Source organism: Stegodyphus dumicola, chromosome 12, assembly GCF_044657685.1.
Source record: "Stegodyphus dumicola isolate Sdum_Otavi_A_Nest chromosome 12, ASM4465768v1".
Taxonomy (NCBI): domain Eukaryota; kingdom Metazoa; phylum Arthropoda; class Arachnida; order Araneae; family Eresidae; genus Stegodyphus; species Stegodyphus dumicola.
This window is the reverse complement of record NC_140779.1, coordinates 15,940,183-15,964,620: the sequence shown is the minus strand read 5'-3', so window position 1 is coordinate 15,964,620 and position 24,438 is coordinate 15,940,183. Positions and strand designations below refer to the sequence as shown.

Sequence of the window (24,438 nt, the reverse complement as noted above, 5' to 3'; positions counted from 1 at the left end):
TATTCAGACTGCTTTCTTAACGGCAGAAGCATAAACAAGTACTTTAACTAGTCAAAATATGTGAATGTCTTAGTACTGGTGACACTTGCGTAGAATTTTCTCAGGCATGCATGCGAACGACGCGTGGGCATGGAGGATTTTGAAAAGTCCCTATAAGATGGAACAAACCAAAAGTTAACAATATATATTTCCTGACGTACATTTTAATAACCTTTTACTCTGCACATAGTATTTGTTTTTTGGAGATTCAAGAAGCTAAGCTTCGATGTCGTGATCCAACGTTAGGGAACTGACACATTAGCTGTGGCAAATTATTTACCGTCACGCCAACCAAATCCATAAATATACATGACATCAGAATTTGTAAATATCTACTTGTGCAAAACTATGTATAGATATATAGTGGAACTTCAAGATACGAGTAACTCTACATATAAGAAATTCGAGATACGAGGAATCGTCTCTAAATACGAGCATTGACTCGAGTAACGAGTATTGTTGGATGCATGGCCGCGTTTCCCGATCTGCCTGTCGACTCGGAGAATCCCCTCATCAGTTCGATCACTCAGTGTTCTCTGATCTACGAGTTTGTGCGCTTATGAGTTAATTGCTTTTTTACATTTAACATAAAAACAATTATTTCGCGATGTCTCCCAAGAAGCTGCAGAGAAAAAGAAGGAAGCCATGGCCGTTGAAAATCAGAAAAGCAATCATACAGAAACATAAGTGTGCTGTAAGAGTGACGTGATGGTATTGGCAAGGACTTAGACCGCTTGACTTCGGCGATCTGCACTATTCTGAAGAAGGAAGAAATTAAGAAACTTGATGTGGCCAAATGAGTTACCGTTACATCCAAGCCCCGTCCAAAACTCTTAGAAGATGTTGAGAAACTGCTGTTGTTGGTGTGGGTTAACCCTTTCCAGCACGCTACCTTTTAAAGTCGGAGTTTTGATTTAAAAAAAAAAAAAAAAAAAAAAAGTTAGGCAGTCTAATTAGGCCTAGAAGGAGCACACAAGTAAAATTTTGTAAAGATAGCACTTATCGTTTTAATTCTATGCGTGTGCCCAAAGTGGCACACTGATTGAATACAGTTTCGAAAAAGAGTGCTGAAACGAGCACTGTTGTCAATGAACTGACCGATGAGATACGAAGAAACAAAAAATACAGACTCTCAGTTGTCCTAGATTATCGGTGAGCCCAGTCTGGGCACACCTAGGGTTTGCCGTTTCATTTCAGGCAAGATTTCAAGGTAAAAATTTAAAACTAATATAGAATAAGGAGATTAGCATACAGACAAAAAAATAACATAGAAATTTCTTTTCAAACAATTCCTTTTATACCCTAAAAAAATCTGGAAGATTTCTTTGAAAAATGAGGGTCCTAAAAAACTAAACTTTTAAAGGGTGACTGAGGATTAGAGGACCCAGCCCCCAAATTCTGGTGGTGGAGAATCATTATCCACCACTCCTTAGTTCGGGTGCCACTGTAGAGTCATTAGAATTTTTTGGAACAAGAGTACATGAAAAATAAACAATGCCTTCGCCGGGACTCAAACATGGACCTCTCGAATACTCGCCGAGTATGCAACCATGAAGGCATGTAGAAAGGAGGGAGAAAATGCCTTATAAGCTGACGCAAAAACGCGTCATTCCTATGTCCTATCTATAGCTTTCTTACTTTAAATTAGGCATTTCAAGATCGTGGGGACACGGTCCCGATTTTCGATCGTAAGTGTCATCATCACCGCAGAGAATTAGGGGATTTTCGCAAATTAGAGGATTCGACCATTTTCCTGCAACAATCATTGACCCATGATTTGGGAAAAAGAATGGTCTTGAACTACCTGTTCTCAAGTAACAGGCTATAGGAGTTTCGTGGCAAATTTTCAGTTATTTTGGTAAATGATCTCTGTGATAATAAGCTGCATAGCTTTCTAATTGAAGGATATAATTATCATTATTTTCATTCAATTATGGCATCAGGCAGCTTTCGAATATGTCTAAGTAAATCTTCCCAGTGAAACACAGACGTCTGCCACATTAGCAGAAGTAGACACACTGAGAGTTTGCGATTAAAAAAATAATGAGTTTATATCAGAGTAATAAAATTTGGATCGATTATCAGAGTAATAAAATTTGGATCGATTTTATTACTATTCTTAAAGAATTAGAATAATTCTTTAAGAATTTTTAAATAAAATGTTTTACAGAATTATAAATAAGCCTCTAAGTCATAGATATGAGGAAATGAACTCATTGCAGCTGATTATCTGACAATTAGAAAATGTAGTACATTATTTCATTGCAATTTCTAAAATGTAAAAAAAAAAAAAAAAATCTTTGTTGTGATTTTCCCTTTTATAAATGTTATGAGTCGATTAGATGTATTCAGATCAAATGCCACTTTTTTGGGTGTGCAACAAAATTTTGTTAAAACCTCTAAAATATCAAAATATCTTTACCTAAACTATCACATGCTAGAATTAAAAGCAGAGCGAGATACCTTAAAAAGAAATCTAGAGATAAGGCTGATTTGATCAATACAAGCTAGAAAGGTTAACATAACAACTAACACATGCTTTAAGCCTGCACAGAAATTGGGAAAAGATAAATAAAATAAAGAAATTATGCATCCTTACTTCTAGAATTTTTTACCTCCAGGCATTTGTTACCTCCAGAAATCCATGCATTATAGTCTGCAAACTTAAAATTTATCTAAAATTCTTAACATCTGCTTTAATAATTACGTTTAATTTGACCTGCAATATTTGAAGAGTATCAGAAAAATTTCTCACTAAAATAACTTCATGTAAGCTCCAAAACAGACCTTGAAATTAATTTTTATGCAATAAAACTAAATTAAGATAAAGTAGAGAATAAAACTTTTAATACTTATTTACAGATTTGTAATCATTGTAACTATCATTGTACTAACACAGACAGCAAATAATGTAAAAAACCAATTACATCTTGAAAACTCAATAAAAAAGTGAATCAATTAAAATCAACCAGTTTATACGTTTATGAAAGGATTTAGGTTACTTTAAAACCAATATCAATTTTATAGATACAACCCTAAAATTACTTTAATACAAAAATTTCACTAAAAATGTCACTACTAATGATTCATAGTTTTAATAATTTCAAAACGCTTGATTTCCTAGTCATAGGGTATATACAGTAAGACCCCGCTTAACGCTGTTTCAGGTTAGCGCTCTTTTATTTCAACCCGGGGATTCCCCGAAATTGCTCGCAGCACTACGAGGATTCCCCGAAATTGTGCGCAGCACTAGATTTCCAAATAACATATCCGAAACAGTGTAGTTGTGTTTCTTGTTTGGTGCGGTGCTGTACGGACGTATTTTTATTATTTGAAACATTTGCTGACATTATTGTAAGTATAAATTTATATAATACTATAACGATTAATACAGTGACAAATATTATGATCTTTAGTTTTTATCATGGGTGATATTAAAAAAAAAGGAAGAAAGCATCCAGAAAAAGTATTTCACTGGAAACTAAAATGCAAGTGATAAGAAGATTAGATTCTGGTGAACGTCAATCTCAAATTAGTGCTGCATTGAATTTGGCAACTTCAACAATAAGGACAATTTTTAAGAATATAAAGAAAAAATACTGTCATCGGCAACTGCAACTACGTCAAGCTCTGCAACTAGAATTCCCCGTTCTAGAAATAACATTATAGAGGAAATGGAAAAATGACTGTCTATATGGATTGATGACAAAATTGAATGCAACATGCCATTAAGTCAATCTATCAAAATGCCTTCTTGACAAAAAGGCAGAAAATTGGAAGCACAGAATAGACTGAATGATCTGACTGACTGAGAATTTTATTTGTTTTTATAAGTATATTCGTGTATATTGTTTTTATTTTTGTAAGAAATAAATGTTTGGTTTTACTTTTATTAAAAAAACATTATTAAATTTAATACCTAACCAATTTTCTATCCATCTTCCCCTAACCCCATTATCTTACATGTTAAGATAGCCTCATTTAGTGCTATTTCGCATTACGCTCTACTTTGATGGAACATATCTCCCGCGTTAAGCGGGGTCTTACCGTGTTTTTAATGTCAAGTGTTTTTTGGTCTGCAATGAGAAGTTCTTGGAACTTCAAACAATCCAGCTTGTGATAGCATCGGAAAAAATTTTGAGACGGGATAAACACAGCAAAATAAGTTATTCACCTGTTAGTCCATTTATCAATGAAAATATCAATGCAGTATTTGTCTGCAGCTGCTTTTAGGATTTTACGTAACAGATGAAAATTAAATTTCTATGAAAATATCATATTTTCATTGAAGCTAATAAGGATATCCAATTTTTAAAGCAATTATTATATTAAGTCCATTAGCACCTTCAACACAATGTATTTTAAACTTTACTTTCTCAGTAACTCTTAAGCCAAAGAGATTACACAAAACCAAATTAGGACAGATATGAAATACTTTTCTTTTAATTCATAGGAAAATAATATTAAAATATATTCACTTTATAAATGAAGCAGAGAAGTTGTTAGATATAGAATAAGGATCTTTATGTGAATAAGATTCGCTATCCTTAAACCTCCAATATCTTGTAGTTATTACATATGCATAATTAGATTATTCCCATTATGAGTGAAAAGTTTGTAACTTTTACATGAAATATATGACAGCTGCTTTATTTATGAACCTAAAATATTGTCATTGTAAATACTTAATATAATTGTCTACCAATAAATAATTCAGTTTATTTATTAATCATGTACTTTTTATATCTTCCAATACTTGTGATAAAAATATTCATGGTGCTCTCAATAAAAGTAATTTTTGGTGCATTTTTTCATGTGTAAACAGTAATTTAACTGCATATGCTTATACATAATACTCTATGCAGTTATTATGTGTGTGTGCGTATATATATATATATATATATATTGGGTTTTAACAAAAAGTTTCTCGCCACCACAAATATCATCTGGGCAAACAGTTGTTGTAACACTGTGTTGTGAAATTTGTAAAAAAATTTTGTTATCATTACGTACAAGGTGTCTGTAATGGAACTATCACACTATCAGATTAGAACCATCATTTACTTGCAGTTCTGTTGCGAAACTTCAGCTACAGAGTGTCACCAAATCATGTGTGCAGCTTTAGGTACTAATGTTATATCATATGACACTAAAGGTTTAGTACTAAAAGTTTAAAAACAAGGACTATGATGTTCAAGAAGCAGAGTGCCCTGTCTGGGCTACTGATGTTGCTGAGGCCCACCTCCGAGAACTCGTGGAAGATAATCAATATGCAACCATTCGAGAGTTTGCTGAGGAGTTAGATGTTGGTGTCATGCCCATTAGCTTGCACTATGCATCGTATAAATTTAATGTACAAGTTCAACTGCTGGGTGCCGCATGAGCTGACTCAAGTAGATAAGAACAAACATGTTCAGGTCTGAACTAATCTGCTCGAATATCAACGCAAGGACAAAATTCTGGACCAGATCATTACTTGTGATGAAAAGTGGATCTAATTCAACAACATAGGCTGAAACAAGAGTTAGTCAGCAGCTGGTGAGCCCGTCAGCAGCGTCGCAAAGTGCAATTTGACTAACAAAAAAAATCATGCTTTCTATCTGGTGGGATTGCAGTGATATTAACCGCAAAGAGTATCTGGGAAAAGGTAAAACCCTCAACAGGTAAGGTGTACAGCAAAATGCTAGTCTGTGTTGACACTGCTATCAAGCAAAAACATTGAATTGAGTTCTGATGAGAAAAAGGTAATGTTCCATTAAGATAATACAAGACCACATGTGTCTGCATTCATTGGCTGGACTCTGTACAGACTTGAAGGGGATCTTTCGCTACACCCACCACATAGACTCGACATCGCGCCTTCAAACTTCTAACTTTTTTCCCACCAGCAACTACAGCTTGCTGGTGCTGCCTTCCATTCTGCACAGGATGTCCGAAATGAGATTGATCTGTTTTTGGACTCGCGGCTACCAAGTTTCTGGGTCGAAAGCTTTGAAAAACCAAAACGTTGACAGAAAATCATAAATTTGGATGATTACTACTGCCACTAAAAGGTACTGCTTTAATAATTTTCCCCATAACTTTATTAAAAACGTTTTTAGCGGAAAACTTTCGCTACAACCAGATATTTACTTTTTAATACTAACTGTTTAACTAAAGTAAAATAATAATGTATTTACATGATTAAAATGCAAAGGAATAATTAAATGCATTAGCACATGTAGTTTGCATTTTAAATTGAAGTTTATTCACAACAATAAAAATTCACTTTGATACAAAAGAAGTTTTGAAACTTTTGCCATTAAATCAAAACAGCACACAAAAAATTGTTCAAAGGAGAATATTCAACAACATAGATTTATGATATTTTATAACCCACAGATTATTACAGATAAGAAACAAATATCACAACAAAATTTTCAAAGAATAAAAGCACACTTACAAAATTATACTACAGTCAAAAGTCGTTAATTCGAACACCCATAATCCGGAATGATCTATAATCCGGACCTCAAAGCTACAAACTTTTTGCGCATGCGTTGCATTCACGCATGCGCACAGGCGTTTACGAGAGCGCGTAAGACCCTTACGGCTGCGAATATGTTTGTGCGCATGCGCGTTTAAATTGTAACGGAGTTATACGCTAAGCTAAAGTTATCTAATTCAGTTAATGTTGCCGATTGCGTTGTTCCTTAATCTTCGAATTGGATCCGGCTTATTATTTTTTGCAGACTGTTAGAGCAATTTTATAAAAGTAAGCTTGAACTTTCGATTATGTCAAATAGAATTTCCGATATATATTTACTACAAAGCGAAAGTATGTTTTGAAATCCGAAATCTGTTTATCAATTTCACGCTGCTCTGCGGCAGAGGGGGGGGCAGAAACGTCATTATTAGATTATGATAGATTAGAAAGATTATGTCAAATAGAATTTCCGATATATATTTACTAATATGTAATTTGTATCTACAAAGCGAAAGTATGTTTTGAGATCCGAAATCTGTTTATCAATTTCACGCGGCGGATTGGAAGTTCATCTGTCAGCACTATCCTTATCTTCAGGGCAGATGTTTTTATTTTATTTGGTTTATAATTCCATACTAAGTGTAGTATTTCATTCTGTCTTTGATATGATTTAAATCAAGTTCCTCGTCATTATAATTCGCTTCCGATAGTGAAGAAAGTGACCCAGAGGTTATTGAAAACGAAAACATTTCGATTGACAAATTAGTCGGTATTCTCAACACAGCAATTATAGGACTTGAACAGCGGAACTTTGTAACTAAACAAAAAATTATGTCTGTTTAATAGAATTAAAGAGAAAGTATTATCACATGAAACGAAGCAACTTACATTGAAGGAAATGTTTAATAAAGTAAACAAATAAATATTAAGCTTTTTTGTAAATTTTGATACCCTTTAGATCATAATTGTTCTTTATTTCATAAATTACGGTTTCATATTTTTAATTTTGTAATTTCTGCATGCCATCTTACCAGATTTAAACTGATGATCTATAATCCGGAAAAATAGATAATCCGGAATCGCCGAAGTCCCGACGAGTCCGGATTAACGACTTTTGACTGTATTATAATTATCAAACTATTAAGCTCTCTTCTATTATCTGCTTAGTTATAATATTACTATATTCCAATACAATTTTTAATCAGTTTTATCAAACATAAATGATTTTCTGCATCTGTTATCAGATTGCATGGGCATTTTCGTGGTTTTCGCCATGTGTAACGTGTATACGAGCCAGTTTCCCTTAGAAAGTCCTCCACGAAGGCATCCTCCCCTTAGGCAGATAGCCCTCGAGGCTTTGCCATAATCACACACACATCTGTTATCAGATTGCTAATCTTTTGAATATGTTATGTATTGATCATATATTGGGGTATTAACAATAATACCAATACTTAAGAGATGAAGAATAACTTTTAAAATTGTTCTACAGACTGTTTAGCTTTGTTTCTGTTCTTCATAAATATCAAGTACACACTTATAAAAATTTATAGATGTACCTGCGTGTATAAAAATAGACAGATACACATACAAGAAGTTACTACTTGTATATAAGACGCTTTTACCTCTAAGAAGCTCTACTTTTTACCTCTCTCTCTTTAATTTTCCAAGATCCCAAAATAAAATTTCAAAAGACAGATGCAAACATTTTGCAGATTTGGAGTTCCAGTTTATTAAATTTATTGTATACACATACCTAATGCCATGATACCAAGAAAATGCATTTTATGAAATTTTACTAATTTAATGAGTTTTAGTGCATATAGAAATTATTTTAAGAATTTTATTTTTTGTTAATGATTAAAAAAAAATCTGTTACATTTCAATCAACTGACCAATCTCTCACAATATGATTGCTAAAGCTACTGAAATATACTCTGATGCAAATAATCTCTATGCATGTTACAGAAAAATAAAAGATTTAGAAGATTTTATGCAATTTTCAGTTGCTAGTACTGCAAACTGTTTGCAGCAGGTTTTTGACTCAATACAAACTATTCATCTAATACATAATTATTTTATATTTTCCTGTATGCTTATAAATCATAAAATCTTGCATAAAAAATTGTCACTCATCGAAAAGTTGAGCAAATTTGACATAGGCTATAAGCCTTGAACAGTAACATGCTGATTACATCAGTTAACTAACCAACAAAATCATAAATGGAACATGCATTAATGTGTACTTCAATATATATACACGGCTAATAATAGAATTTTACATGCCAGAAAATTGCTGGAATTGCAGTTTATATATAAGATCCTAAAACACAGACTTACCACCTAATAAGTATGTTACAGACCAGAGTGAAAATTTCAGGTTGCCTTTTGTGTGTTTTTAAGTTATTCTCCAGTTAATCTATTGTCTTTTAATATATTCCCGCCTCTTAATAAACCTTTGCATTTAAGAAGTGCTGGACTCTTTAAAAACTTCTTAACACAGTTCTCCTGTATACAGATAAATGCTGAAATTCCATGTAGAATGCAATAAAATTATGCAGGCAATAGAACTGTCACAGTGCAGCTATTGGCCAATTAGTTGAATATTCATATTTAAATAAAAGAATTAAAAAACAGAACAGTACAACGGAAAAGATTTCTTCTTATGAGCTAATCAGCGCTTACTTTTTAAAATTAAATGTGCTGCAGCCCTATGGAAAGGTGAAGCAAATAAATAAATAAAATAATGGTCAATAAAAGTCATGGCATAAAAAATTGTTACTCAAATGAAAAAAGGGGGGAAGTTGTTACCATCAAATGTGCATGGCAAGGAAGCAGCACACAAACAAGTACATTTGTTTTATTCATGTAAAAGGTTCAAGAACTACGAAATTCATTTAGGTGTACTTCAAAGCACAAATTATGTGCACATTTATGATTTATTGTTTGTATTTTCAATAAGTTTCAGTAAATGTTTTTGTTTGTGTCGAATTCTTCTGTATCCATTACTTAATACAAATTTAGCCTTTTACATTTATGTTCAGGTATCACAACACTATTAAGTATGTGTTTTAAAATTGGGTTGATCGAGATTACATTTCATCACTCATAAGATAAAACACCTCATAAAAATGTAACTAGGCAAAATATCCTAAATTTAGATACTCATGTGAAAACTTTTATTCAACTGCCTACATATAAGGCTTGCAACATAAGTCTCCAAGCACAGATCATATATTTCACATCCTGGCAATAGATGAATGATCTTATGCAAGTGCAAGAGTATAAGGTCTTATTCCATAAAAATGCAAAATTTATCACTTAATAGTAGACATGATGTTTTAATGCTCTTAAACAGAACATTTGTTTTTAGGTAATACTAAATAATATAATTTGTATAACAATGCAAGTATAAATGATCTGTGAAGTAATGTTTCAACTACTTGTTTGAGAAGACCTTAAATTTTTAAAAAACAAAATACTTAATATTGAGGCCTATTTTGCACATAATTTGAATATATAACATAAATTAATTAAATATAAAATTATTCAACACAAAGAATTCATGTTTCATTAAATATTATGCATGAATTTAAATAATGGCCACTAATTAAACAAATAAAGCTAACCATACATCTTTCTAGTACTTTTTAATATTTTAATATGATTGCACAAAGCAATTAGAAGGTGATTACTTATCCTCTTCTCCAGTATTGAAAGTTTTGAGTGAAATGTAGGCAGTGCTATGTATACTAATATACAACTATCGGCAAGCTTCAGAATAACGTTTTGGAAACAATGATTGGAACCATATTTTTAAAATATGCTAAAATATATGACAATATCATTATGACAAAAGATGTGGCGAATTAAAGAGAATGTTGATCTCTAATATTCATTTCATCCAAAGAGCTCAATTGTTAGTAGAAAATATCACATTTGAAAATTCCTCTAACAAATAAAACTGCAGTAAGATTAATTATTAAATACAGAAATCTAAAATAAGTTAAATAAATGCACATTCATCTTAGCAGAAAATGAGTTTCATTATCATTACAAAGTATTTTCTTCACAGTATTTATATGCATCTGAAAGAATTCTTTTCTCACTCAAACGTAGCTGCAATGCTAAATGCAGACGGTTTGATTCAGGAACACTACTTCTTAAGAGGTCTTCATCTTCCTATGAAACAAAATTGTAGATAAAAACTCTTTTAAATAACTAGATCATTACACATGAACTTTTACTTAATTTAAGCAAGAGGGGAAAAGCATACAAAAAGAATTTATTGATATATATTTGCTAGAACATACCATAGGAAAAAGGACAAAAAAAAGTAAAATGAGATTTCACTCAGAAGTTACAATATATATTAAAATATTTGTTTCTTTAGCATTCAATTTCAGTCATTTAGTCATTAATCATCACTTCTATAAAGTCAAAAACATATAAATTGCACAAACTGAAACTCTAACAATTTACTATTATTTTAAGTTTCAAATTAGGCTTATTTATTAAATAATAAAAATAAGCCACATATCTGAGAGCTCTACTGTATGAAACATTTTCACTAACAAAACTTGGGGAAAAAAATTCTAACAGTATATGACCTTTAAACCTGTCACGATAATGAAGGTGATACTTACAAACTAATAATTATGTAAATGAATATTTTTGCTTATATAAGAGTATTTATAATGAGTGTTAAAATAAAAATTACTAATTTTCTTTTACATTGGTCAATCAAAATATTAGTAAGGTTAGAAATAATTAATAATTAGGCATTTATTATGTTAGCTAGCAGTTATGTGTTAATATATAAATATTTTTACAAATTTAAAAATTCACATAAAAATTTTGTGCCAAAAAAATTTACAGGAATAAAAATTACAATATCTAAGATATTCCATACATAAAAAAGAAAATGTAAAAAATGAGATAATATTTACTTCTAAAATAATTTCGAATTTATTCATTGAAATATAAGATGGATTTTATTTTTGAAAATAGTAGACAAAAATATAATTTATAGGGCTATAAATAATATTTAAAATGCAATCAAGACTATCCCTCGATTACTACAGTGTACAAACAAAATAAGAACAAATTAAAACCTATAAAAAGGGAGCTGTATATTAAAAAAAAATTTTTTTTAAATAATGTAAATGTTACAGCCTTTTTATCTAAGATGAAAACTCACTACTTTGATACTCAATTATAAATAGAAACTTTGTTAAAAGATTGTTTCATTTTTTAAAATATTTTAGTACTAAATTAAAATTGAGACACCTAGATTCATTTAAGGTTTAAAATAAATCATATAAAAATAACATATCAAAGCCCATTTTATCATTATTTAAGCTTAATATTTTACTGTTTTTTCAATACAATTTATTATTATAAAATTTCCATTTACAAACCCACTTTTTATTATGAAAATCCTTTTCATTTAAATTAAAACTATAATAACATCAGTCCTGAAAATTTCATTGCAATATTTTACTTGAAGAATTTTAAATGGGGAAAAAAACCCATAAAACTGAAATACATATTATTATAACTGATAACATCAATAAATTATCAATAAAATTCATATACACGGATGTTTCTCAAAGTAGGGAGTCAAAAATCATTACGGATTAAAGAAACATTATAAAAGTTTACATTTATGCAGTAAAATTTTTTGTTTGAAACATATCAAACATGCAGTAGCTATTTTCCAATGCTCTTAAAAATTATTGCTAGTGCAGATAGTAAAGCACATGAACTTATTGGTAGTGAAAACACAAATTCAACTCTGAGATATGCTATAAATAGAGAATTCTCCCACCCATAAAATATAATTGTAACTAATTAGAGTTTGAAGAAGGTATGTTTTATGCTTGTATCGAATTCAAATCTATTCAATCATAAGAAAGTTGAATAATTAAATACTATTCTGTACAGAAAATGAAATACATACGAATCCAAAATTATATAAAATTAACATAGTTACAAAATGGTTCAAAATTATAAATAAACACTAAAAATTCTTTTATACATACACATTAATATTAGATATTAATTGCAATAATTTTCTAAGAACTGAAAGCACCAGATTTCTTTGTATGTACATAAATATAAAAAAACTATCCAGTTATAATAAATTAATAAGAAATATAGAGAATGATCCAGTTTCATTCTGTCTAGAACAAGCCATTTTCCTTCTATAGCAAGTTTTCCAATTAAATGCAAGATGGCCTAATAATTAATCATCTTTTTTTTACTGAGATCTGCTCATTAAGATTAATCTCCAATACACAGTAGCTTTATTAACAGGATTTAACAGTATATTGAAGTATAAATGAATATCAAATTTGCCTTACCTGCAATGTAGTTCTATAACACTTCAGTAAAAGAAATAATCTGTCCTTTAAATACAACAGAGCTCTTCTATTGAGATCAGGAAATTTTTCAAACATTGAACTGCTACAGTCTTGCTTATTTCTAAGTACAATCTCCTGTTCTTCTACACAGAAAAATAAGATTCTTTTTGTCAAATTTAGATTTTAAAATACAGTTATTTTTATTTCAAAAAGATTACCTACACATTAATAATAGAACTAATAAACAAAAGAAAAAGAAAATCTGAAAGGTTTCAGATTTTAAATTACGTCCAAAGGGGCATTTTTTTTAACATTTTGTGTGTTACCTTTATTTATTAAATATCATGCTTTTCGCACTTAAACCATAAAATTCAGTTCAAGAGCAATATCGCAAATAATTTTAAATTGAGCATATCTTTAGAATTTCTGATACAGAGTCTCAAGCACTGGAAATTAAAAAAAATGTTTTTTCTCTACAACATTGCCATTGCTCGCTTTGAAATCCTTGAGTTTGTTAATAAAAAATTCGGTAAAGTTTTACAAAATCTGGAATCAATAATAAATATGGACTCGACCCTTTGGACTAATAACACTACTAAATAAAAATTAGTTTATAATTACAATAAATGAATTTATTTTTACATTAATTAACAAACAATGTTTACATTAATTAACAAAATACTTCTTACACCTTGTAAAAAATCTAAGAAACTTTTGTACATTTAACTAAATAATTCAGCTAAATGTATTTGACTAATGATCACCAGAAACAAAAATTTCAGAATTATCCCCTCCATATGCATACTATAGTGTGCAAATTAATTGGGGCAAAATGATTTTTTTATGATTTATGTACAATGATTTAATAATAAAATTAATAGAAAACATGTCTTCCTTTCATGCAAATGGTTTTTCTAATGCACTCAGGAAGTAACGCTACGAGCCTTGCACATACATTTTTTTTCTTACTTTTATAGCATTCTTAATCATGTGTTGTTTTGCCATAACAATCAATTTCGCTAAGACGATACCTAAGAATGTGCTGCCAGTTTTCAGTTAAGTGTGGTGAATTTCTAGGCTATTTAGTGCAATAATTTTATTTCCCAATATGAACCTCTTGACAGATTTTGAATTGTGATATGGAGCCAAAAGTCATGCTAAAATGCCCCTGCAAATATTTTCAAGAATGGCACAATCCAAGTTCTAATTTTTTTATATAATTTGATGAATTCATAATTCCATCAACAAGAACTAGATTTTCAGTGCCATCTGCAATGAAAAAAAAACTCAAAATATTTATTTTTGAGGGTATTTTATGGTTGTTAGATAGGCTTGTCTAACAATGTTAGATGAAAAACTGTGTAATAAATGAGTCTCATTGCTAAAAATTATTCTTCACTCATTTATGGTAAAACATTTGCATTTATTGTCCTACAATACACCTTTTGACAAGTACCAAGAAGTCAATGTTGCACATTTGAAGGATGAATATCAATACCAATAGACCATAGATCGCTTTTAAAATTTCTGCTGGTTTCTATTGGATTAATAACTGGAGTAGGAACTGATTATATTTGAGTCGTTTTCCTTTTCTTTAAACATTTGCCCTTCTTTCTTGGAGTTTTCAGTTTCATTCTGTCTCCTCAGAATTCAAGAAATGCTCGATTTTCTAACAACCGCAGAATATTCGTTACAGCAATGGATGTATGATTGCAATAATCTTTGTTCTCTTTCTAGTTGTTACATCCATTTTTAATACACTAAAATGAAAGAATGCAAAATGTACTTAAAAAGTATGCAAAAGTAACTTCTCACAGAAACAAATTTTGAAATGGTACAATAATCCTAATTTATAGTCTAAGCCAGATCTACGTCCCCAAAAGTAAACATCCAGATGACATTAAGGCTGATGAGACCGACATTAAAGCAGATGAGATTTGAGGGACCGGCTGAAGCCAGCAGGCAACCTACTTAAAATTTTGTGAAAAAATCACTTTGTCACGTTTTTAATACATTCCAGCAAACATGCCATGCAATATTTGACAGCATTTCTTACTGTACCTCAACATGCTTTTCCTAGCTTCTTATGGACAGAATTTTCTACACAATAAATACTATTTTGCATTGCCCAGTGAACATATATTATTGTGATATGCTAACTGAGCAAATAATAACAATAACATTTTGCCATAAAATGGGAAAAATAGCAATGAAGACATGAAATATTTTGTAAAATATATGCGATCAAGCACTAACATGATGTAACACATTTTTATTAGTACATATAATTTCAAGATAAAGATCATGAACTCAGTGCGAGCCCTTTGAAGTCTCAAATGGATAACATGAAAAAAATTCAAGAATTGTTGCTAAAAAATAATCACAAGTACCTTCAAATGAAAGTTGATAAGCTTAACATCAGAAAAGACACTGCTCATAAAATTGCTATGGGTAATCTTGGGAAAAAAATAGTTCTTGTTTTGTCCTTCATGCATTGAATACAGCACAAACAGAAGATCTAATTTCTGCATGTCTTGATTTGATTCAAATAGCAGACATCAATCCTGATTTTTTTTTTTTTTTTTTTAAACTAAAGATGAAATTCAGAGCTTTGCTTATGATTCTGAGACAAAAAGACAATCATCTGCTTGAGTTAGGGAAAGGTTCACCATTGTCACAGAATCTTCAGTTTCAAGAATCTCATGTAAAGATCATTTTTTTTTAATTGAAAAAAGATAATTCACATGGAATTTCTTCCTGAGAAATAGACAGTTAACTCCATATTTTATAAAGATATAAAGGACAGACATCTAAAGAGAATTTAGCACATTTGATCTATTGTTGTCTTCAATTTTCAATTTTGTGCAAACCTAATCCTAAAACTTTGAAGATATAATGTGCATCTTAACAGCAAAAATGACCAGAAATATATTAACAAAAAAATTATTCTATTGTATCTAGTGAATTTTATAATTTTCACGTTTATTACTTTTCATTAGCAAATACTGAAAATCTTTTTATATTTGATCCATCAGACATAAGAAAAAAAATTATTATCATTTAGTGCTAAGGAAGATTTTCTTTATAGTGCATGATTTATAGAATTGCTTATCGAATATAAAATGTTCTCGATTCAACACTTAAAGATAAATGGCAGGTTAAGAACATTTCAGCTTTTTTAATTCTTTAACATTCGGAGCATATTAAGAAAAGTATACAAATAATTATTTTACTAATTCCTTTCTCCAATTTTAACTTTATTAAATTAATAAGGTATGCATAATAAATTAAATACAATTTATCCTCCAATAAATAATTTTAAAATGCACCCATTTATAAAATATGCTAGATATGATTCAACATATGCTCGATAAAATATTATTTTAGCATATGTTACTGTTTTTAGTTTAAGCATTAAAAAATGGGAATTTTATTTTGTTTTCTCTATATACATCAAGATTATGTTTTAAATTTCAGTAAAAAAACATGGAATGAATAGCTAATCACATTGTCATTAAAGAATTGTAAAGCATTGATTATTTCATCGTCATCAGTTATTCAGTTGGCTAAATTAATAGCTGCAAAATACTATTCTACATTTAACATAGAAATGAGCAAGTCTGATTGCAGTGCTGTATTATAATTAATATAAAATAGACAGTTTTATTAAAATGTAATTCTTTTAAACCAATTTTATATAATCTAACTGCTGAATTATATGAATTAACATTAGTTTAAAATATTACCTTCTTTCATCACATTGATCTTTAAAAATGTTAAGAGCTTTTCTGAGATGATATTTCCTTTATGAATATAAAAATGATCAGATCTGAAAAATAAAATTTCCAAACAACATGGCATTAAACAATATTTCATGAACAAACAATAATAATAGTCATATAAAGCAAAAATATAAAAAATGAAAATAAATAAATAAAAATACTCATGCATGATATAGGCAAAGCTCTCTAACACATTCATTATGAAGAGTGAAATGTTTGAGAGCTATTTAAAAACTAAAATTGTGCCATGCAAGCATATTCTAGAATTTCTTAATACACTATTAGAACATCTAAGGATGAGCTTAATTCCTTTCAAATATATGCTCTTGTTAAACAATATTACTACAGATCTTTTTGGGGGAAACAAAGAAAATTCCTTACAACAGTACATTATATGTTACACACTGTGATTTGTTGTCCTTTATTACTTGAATAATATCCATTTCATCACTAATAAGTTAAAATTATGTGTATAGATAGATACATTATACTCTGGCAAAATATAAGATCTCTGGCAAAATAGCTTCATAAAATAAATAAAATAAAATTCTAAGTGAGTTATTAATTATATTTGAAAAACAACATATTATAATACATATTCAAAGTGATCATAAAAACTAAAGGGAAGAAAATGCATTACTTACAAATTAATATTCATGATTTCACACAACTCTGTTTTTGGCACAGAAAGAGGATCAGATTTGCTTATCCCTATAAAAAAATGCATTCTTAAAAGAGTACAGAAAATGTTAATCATAATTCTAATAAGAAAAAATACTTTAAAGAAATACAACTTGATGAGGGAAATCTTACCCAATTTAATTTCAACAGCATCATTTTCATTGTCAAGATAAACAAATCCATTATGGGCAAAAAATTCAGCATTAGTTCTTGGACCATAAAACATACAAACCTAAATAAAGGAGAATAAATGTATAAAAATAAAAATTTTAATTCATAAGTTTTCGTGTACTTCCTTGTAAATTAGCAACTACACTTAGTCACCAAAACTGGCAAACCTAATCACCCAATCCAAAATGTTCAAATTTCAAATGCCACCATACTGGTTTTACAAGAAAGTACCATTTTCATTTATATTCTACTTTTCATTTTACATCTCACTTCAATCATGTTCTAAAGAAGTCAATAAACAATGCACTTTAGAAGACACAACAACCAATAAGATAAAGAAGACTAATTGACAACAAATATATCCCACTTTGGATATCTCTTCCAATACATACGTAGCTCTGGGGCCAGCCATGTGTAAAAGGAAATAATCTAATTAGCAAAGCAATATTTCTATTAGACTATTAGTGGTAAGTTAATATAAATTCCTAGGATTTATGAAATCTAGTCTGATAACAGTATTTCATTTGAAGTACACACCTCTTTGACCTTTACTCCTCACTTTCAATATTTTGGTGTTGAATTATCGATATTTATGATGTATTCTTAAATTCTCAATCTCAAGAATTTCAGCAAACTGTCACTGTAGCATTTCAGTTTTAGTTTTTATCATAGTAAAACATGAAAACTAGCATCACATATTCGGATTTTGCTGTTTGCTACTGCTATACAACAAGCGTTGCCAATTCTTTCAACTTTACTATAGCAGTGTACATGGTATTGTGCAATGTTACTACAGCAGTATTTTGTATGCCAATTGACAATCAGTGCTCTGTGATATTTTTTTTTATTATTATTATTATTATTATTTTTATTTTATAAATTAATTACTATTATTATGTCACTCTCAAGACCAGATGAGAAGGGAAAAGTGGACTTTGAATGCTGCAGTTCTAAAGCAGAGTGTGAATTATTTCAGATATTATAGAATTAAATGGTAAAATATTATGTTTATAATGTAATGATATAATATAGGTGTGCTAAATGAGTACAATATACATTGTCATTACCAAGCTAAGCACTCAACACAATGTTCAAAAATCACAGAAAATGAACAGTTGCTAAATTAAAAAGTTTAAAACACAGTTTATCACAGGGCAATTTATTCATAAAAGTAAAAAATTATCATGAAGCAAGTAACTAAAGTCAGCTTATAAACAGCTCAGTTATTAGCTATAAAAGAGAAATAATTTACGGATTACAAATTAACTAAATCATGTTTGTTAGTGGTAACCAAAGAAAAGTGCCCAGAGAAAATAGATTTTTTTCCTCTGTCAGTCTTTCAGTAAAAACAGAAATTAGAAAAGTTGAGGACATCGAGAATTACATTAAGAGCCAATTAAAAGACAATACAAAAAGATTTCATTTGGTTTTCATTGGCTGTTGATGAATCAACATATATTATGGGTACTACATTATTGCTGCTGTTTATTCGAGAGGTCATTGAGTTCGAAGTGAATGAAAAATTGGCTTCTATGAATAATCTGCATGAGAGAGCTACAGGCAAAGATATCTTCAAGGAAGTCGAGAAAACACTATCACAATATAATTTGCAATGGAATCAGTTAAAATGTATCACAACTGATTGTAGAAAAAATAGGTGTGGTCAGGGAAAGGATAAGTGGAAGAATTTTTAAAGCTTATGAAGAAGCTAAATGTTAATACATCTGGCAATACACTGTATTATTCATCAGCAGACTCATTGGTGGAAATACCTCAATCTGTCATGTGTTATTGAATCAGCTACATCAGCTAATTTTATTCACTCTACTGAACTAATCTATAGTCACTTTCATGAATTTTTATTATAAATAAAACCTGAACACCCTGACTAGTCTTATAATGCAGCAGTTTGATGGGTCTTCATCATAAGCTCCACACTCTGTTAAAGGCCAAGGCTGTCTCTCCAAGTTCCTCTACCTGACCCCATTCGGCGCAATGGTCTTCCATCAGTTACCTCCAATTAACCTTAAATCTTGCTCAACATCATCTATCCATCTAGTGGGTGATCTTCCTTTTCGTCTTACTCTCTCAATTCTCGAAAGTTTGATCTGTCAGCAATGGAAAAAATTTATTGAGATTTTTTAATTCAGAGAAGTAATATAAAATTTCTAAATAAGAATAGCTACCCACACTCTAATGAATGGCTATGGAAATTAGTCTTTGCTATAGACATCATGGGATATCTTAATGAATTTAACTTCAAAATTACAGAAAAAAAACAGTGCTCTTATGAGAAGTGCATTCCATTGCAAAGTCTTATCATTGCAAATTTGCATTGTTTGAAACAATAAGCACAATAAACAAGTTTAATCACTTCCCATGCCATAAAAATTGTTCAAATACTAGTGAGATACCCATTCCCCCCCCCAAAAAAAAAATCATGGTGGACATATTTTTTTAATATTAATTATAATCACAACAATGTTTTTTGGATCTTGATGCAAGTGAATATACATAGCCATATTTCACTGTCCAATTCAAGAGCTTCCATGAGATCTTCAATTGGAAATTATTTATCTTCAAAATCACGATATTCTGAGCCTAAAATTTTTACAATCTGGCCCTTTCCAAAAACGTTTGCCACCTCTGTTCTATAGAATAAATATAATGAAATTCCTTTATTCCATTCAGCATCCATGGAACACTAGTGATCCCTTCCCTAAATTGGCCATACTCAAATATAATCAATATTTTTAAGAACTAAAATTGCAGCATTGAACATAACTCATAGATATGTTCTCTGAGATGACCATGCCTACAAAAATGCAAAATCTGTTGAACCATGCGTGGTTGTCTTAGGAAGATTTTATCATACTTCATTTTCTCCTTATCTGCATACATTCATACAGCATAATGAGTACTCACTTACATAAAGTACCACTTCTTTTCATAGAACTCAAATGTTTGTTAACCTGACTCTTAAGAAAATTCTTAACAGGATATGATTCAATGTGCTGTGGATAAGAGAGGGAGGATTCTGGGTGAAGAAAGAATCATTCCCAATTTTCCACGGAAGACAGAGGTGGCTCTATTTAGATATCTGATTGGACATGACTGTTTGCAAAACCATCTCTAGAGAGTTGAAGTGTGGATTCCCCAAACTGAGTTTTGTGTGACAGTTATGTACCTTCCCGGCATGAGGAAATTGTTAAAAAGTACTGGACAGCCCATTTAACTAGTGGCTTAGGTGCCAATGTTTGGCATTTGTAAAATAATTATAAAAAGTACTCTTTTTAAAGGAACAATTGTTATATTCTTGGCATTTCTAAAATAAATATACAAAGTACTCTTTCTAGAGGAACAATTGTTATATTCATATCAAAATATGCTTACATATTATTTCCTATAACAAAGAATTCTCATACACTTTAATGACTGATCCTATTTAATTCCATATTCAATTTAATAATTGCATAAATTAGCAAAGTGTTTTAACCCTGTCAACTTTTTAAATATTTGTGGAATATAAAGAGCAAAACATCAATAGAAACAAGCCAACAAAAAATGTAATACTAGGCAATCTTTTTAATTAGGTTGAAATCATTTGTAATTGATTTTTAGAGCATTTGACATAGGTCCTTTTTTAAAAGAAAAAAATTCTTTAGTATTTTTTAAAACTTACATCAATCTAAGATTTTTTTTTAAAACCTTATTTTACATATAGCTTAAGGTCTTTTTCTGTCCAAATGAAATTATTAAAGTTAAAAAAATATAATCCAATTTGTTGCTTAAATAATCAAAGAACATATATTTTTAATGCCTCAGTAATAAAAATAAACAGTATGTTCCTAACAAAAGATTTATTACAAATTAGATAACACAAGATAATTATTAAAATAATATTTCTTAAACACTTCTAAAAATATAGAATGCTTGGTATATAAAAATTCTATATAAATGCAAAAATATGTATTGCTATATTAATACGAGGCGTATTCGGAAACTAAGTACTGTTTTGAAAAAAAAAATAGAAACAATTATTTTGAATCCAATTTTATTTTTACATGAAAATACATGTCTTAAACTATTTTCCAACATAGTTTCTGCCAATGATCAAACACTTGTCATAGCGGGTGACCAGTTTTTGTATACCATCGTCAAAGAAACTTCCCGCCAGTTTCGATAACCACGACTCCACAGCATTTTTCGTGTTATCGTCAGATCCAAAGCGCTTGCCACCAAGCTCACGCTTCATGTGCAGGAACAAGTGATAGTCGGACGACACCAAGTCCGGGCTGTACGGCGGGTGATCGAACTGCTCCCAATGAAACTGTCGAATTAACGATTGAGTGACACCAGCAGTATGGAGCCGAGCATTGTCATGGAACAACACAATTCCTTTACTGAGCATTCCTCTTCGTTTGTTTTGAATGGCACACCTTAGTTTTGTTAAAGTCTCACAATATTGTGCCGCATTAATGGTTTCACCTCTGCGAAGAAATTCAATAAGCAAAATGCCTTTCCTATCCCAGAAGACAGTGCACATGATTTTTTGTGATGACATTGTCACTTTGAACTTTTATTTTTTCGGAGAATGAGTGTCTCCACTCCATCGATTGTTGTTTCGATTCTGGTGTGAAATGACACACCCAAGTTTCATCACCAGTCACAATTTGGTTTAAAAATTTTTCTCCCTGATCACTGTACCACGTGAGAAATGTCAGGGCACTACCAAGGTCGCTTTGTTTTGTGAACATCAGTGAGCATTTTTGGAACCCGTCGGGAATATAGTTTGCGATAATTCAAGCAGTCAGACACAATTTCGAACAAAACAGAACGTGAAATTTGTGGAAATGCCTCTGAAAGAGTTGTCATTGTGAAGCGTCTGTTCTCATGAATTGCTTCATCAACTTTCCTTACCAAATCATCGGTGACAATAGAAGGCCGACCACTCCGAGCCTCGGCGTGGACATTTGTTCGACCTGCATTAAACATTCTTACCCACTTTCTCACCATTTCATCACTTATCCCATATTCACCGTAAACTTCTGTCACTTGAAGATAAATTTCGGCCGGTTTAACATTCCTCGCGTTGAAAAATTTAATCACGGCACGAATCTCGCAGTCAGCGGGAGAACTAATTGTCTTAAACATTTTGAATGTGCACAGCAAACTGAAAACACAACATAGAGCAACCAAAATGGCGACAATTGAAAGTCAGTGAACAAGAAAGACTAGTGCGCATGCGCGGGACACCTACCATGCGCGGGACGCCGCGATGGCGCTAGAATGAAACGGTACTTAGTTTCCGAATACGCTACGAACATTTACACAGACTGATATGGAATAATATACATATATAGTATATACATGTAATCAGGACATGACATATTTTATATTTATAAAATGAATTGCCTTCAACTTAAACGAAAATCATTCTTTACTCTGGCAGAAAAAAAAAAAAAAAAATTCTTTTTGATTCAGTCCATCAACAACGTAGCTACCAGGATGTACAGAATTTCTCGAATAAATGCTAAACAATTCTTTTGAAAGAAAAATGAAAAAAAAAATTAAGATATTTAAATTAATACCTTAAATTATTAGTAATAATAGATTTACACTTATACTAAAACCTCCTTTTGATAACTCATTTGCCATGGTTCCAGATAATTTAAAATGTTTGGCCTTTTGTAGAGGTGGTAATTATACAGAAGTGCTTTGAAAATAAAATTCATTTATGATTTCATAAAATATTTATTACACATTATCTTCTCACACCAGAAATTTCACTTTTGTGTTTCCATGTCAGTACACATTTTACAGCATTATTTTGTGCAACATAATCAGGTACAAAAAGTAAATTTAGACATTAATTATAAATTAGATAGGGTTTTAAAACAGAAGGTGTTCAATCACTTAATTTTCAAAATAATTAATAAAATACGATAAAAATTGAATATAGTTAGAATTAACAGTAATAACCAATTATCTTACTTACTTCTTCACCTTTCAGAAACTGTTGACATGCATATGAAATTAAACTATCTTGTTCTAAATTAAAATCTGTAGAAAGCTAAAAGAAAATAATATTTTTTAAGTTAGAAAACATTCAATTCTATGAAATCAATATAAATCATTCAGAATTGATATCTAAATTTTAAAATTTAATATTGTACTCTTAAAGAAATTTGGATATTCCCTCATTAAAGCAGCCACAATGAATTTGGGCAAAATCTAGCAACATTAGAATTAATTTGGGGAAAATTAGGAAACACCATGCCCACCTTCAATAAAGGAAAATTCTCAATATATGGGAAAGAGCAACATTTATTTATCTATATGGAAACCATAACACAGCAACTGCTGCTGTTGAATAATCCAATATTTTCTCTCATCCTACATATTCTCATTATATAAATTTTCTTAAATCTAACTGCTTGAAAGCCATTCCCCTTTACTTTTATTTTGTCATTTGGCTAAACTTAACAATTGTATCATTTTCTATGCTTTGCACCAGATGTTGAATCTAAAAAGTTGTAGTTATGATTCATTGCAAAATATTTAATAATGCCCTCTTCTAATTCCTTGCTCTGATAAGTAAACTAGTAAGCCAAACATATTGTGTTTCTTCAACGAATGTGGTCTTTTATCATCTTCATTAGAGTTTTGGATCCTCTGTCCAGTATATGCAGATAAAAACATCCATTAGTTTTTACATTTCACCGAAAACACATTGTGTTTCTAAAATTCTGCATATATTCTCCTTTTGCTCGAGAAGCAAGACTTTTGTTCAATGAGCTTTTGTCAATCTCAACAGATTTCAGGTTCATTAATTTTATTTTTCAAATGCTGGATCAAAAACAAACTTCTCTTGTGTAGTTGTTACACTCAGTCAATATAAATCAATCATAACCACCGTGTTTTCACCCATACT

General features: G+C 30.4%; 2 protein-coding genes across 3 annotated transcripts in view; one reads left to right on the top strand and one right to left on the bottom strand.

Moving 5' to 3' along the window:
* Positions 1 to 5,422, top strand: part of LOC118190533 (QRFP-like peptide receptor) — a 390,283-nt gene extending 384,861 nt beyond the window's left edge. The window contains exon 4 of the mRNA XM_085806919.1: positions 5,222 to 5,422. Within this exon, the coding sequence (XP_085663045.1) occupies positions 5,222 to 5,422 (201 nt within the window). The remainder of the gene's footprint in view (positions 1 to 5,221) is intronic.
* An 841-nt stretch (positions 5,423 to 6,263) lies between these two features.
* Setd3 (SET domain containing 3) overlaps positions 6,264 to 24,438 on the bottom strand; it is a 40,316-nt gene continuing 22,141 nt past the window's right edge. For both annotated transcript variants that reach the window (XM_035361266.2, XM_035361267.2), the window contains exons 10-15: positions 23,503 to 23,577; positions 17,466 to 17,565; positions 17,297 to 17,363; positions 16,617 to 16,699; positions 12,871 to 13,013; positions 6,264 to 10,687 (exon numbers count right to left, since the gene is read on the bottom strand). In XM_035361266.2, coding sequence (XP_035217157.1) covers positions 10,559 to 10,687; positions 12,871 to 13,013; positions 16,617 to 16,699; positions 17,297 to 17,363; positions 17,466 to 17,565; positions 23,503 to 23,577 — 597 coding nt within the window. In that variant the 3' untranslated portion in view covers positions 6,264 to 10,558. The remainder of the gene's footprint in view (positions 10,688 to 12,870; positions 13,014 to 16,616; positions 16,700 to 17,296; positions 17,364 to 17,465; positions 17,566 to 23,502; positions 23,578 to 24,438) is intronic.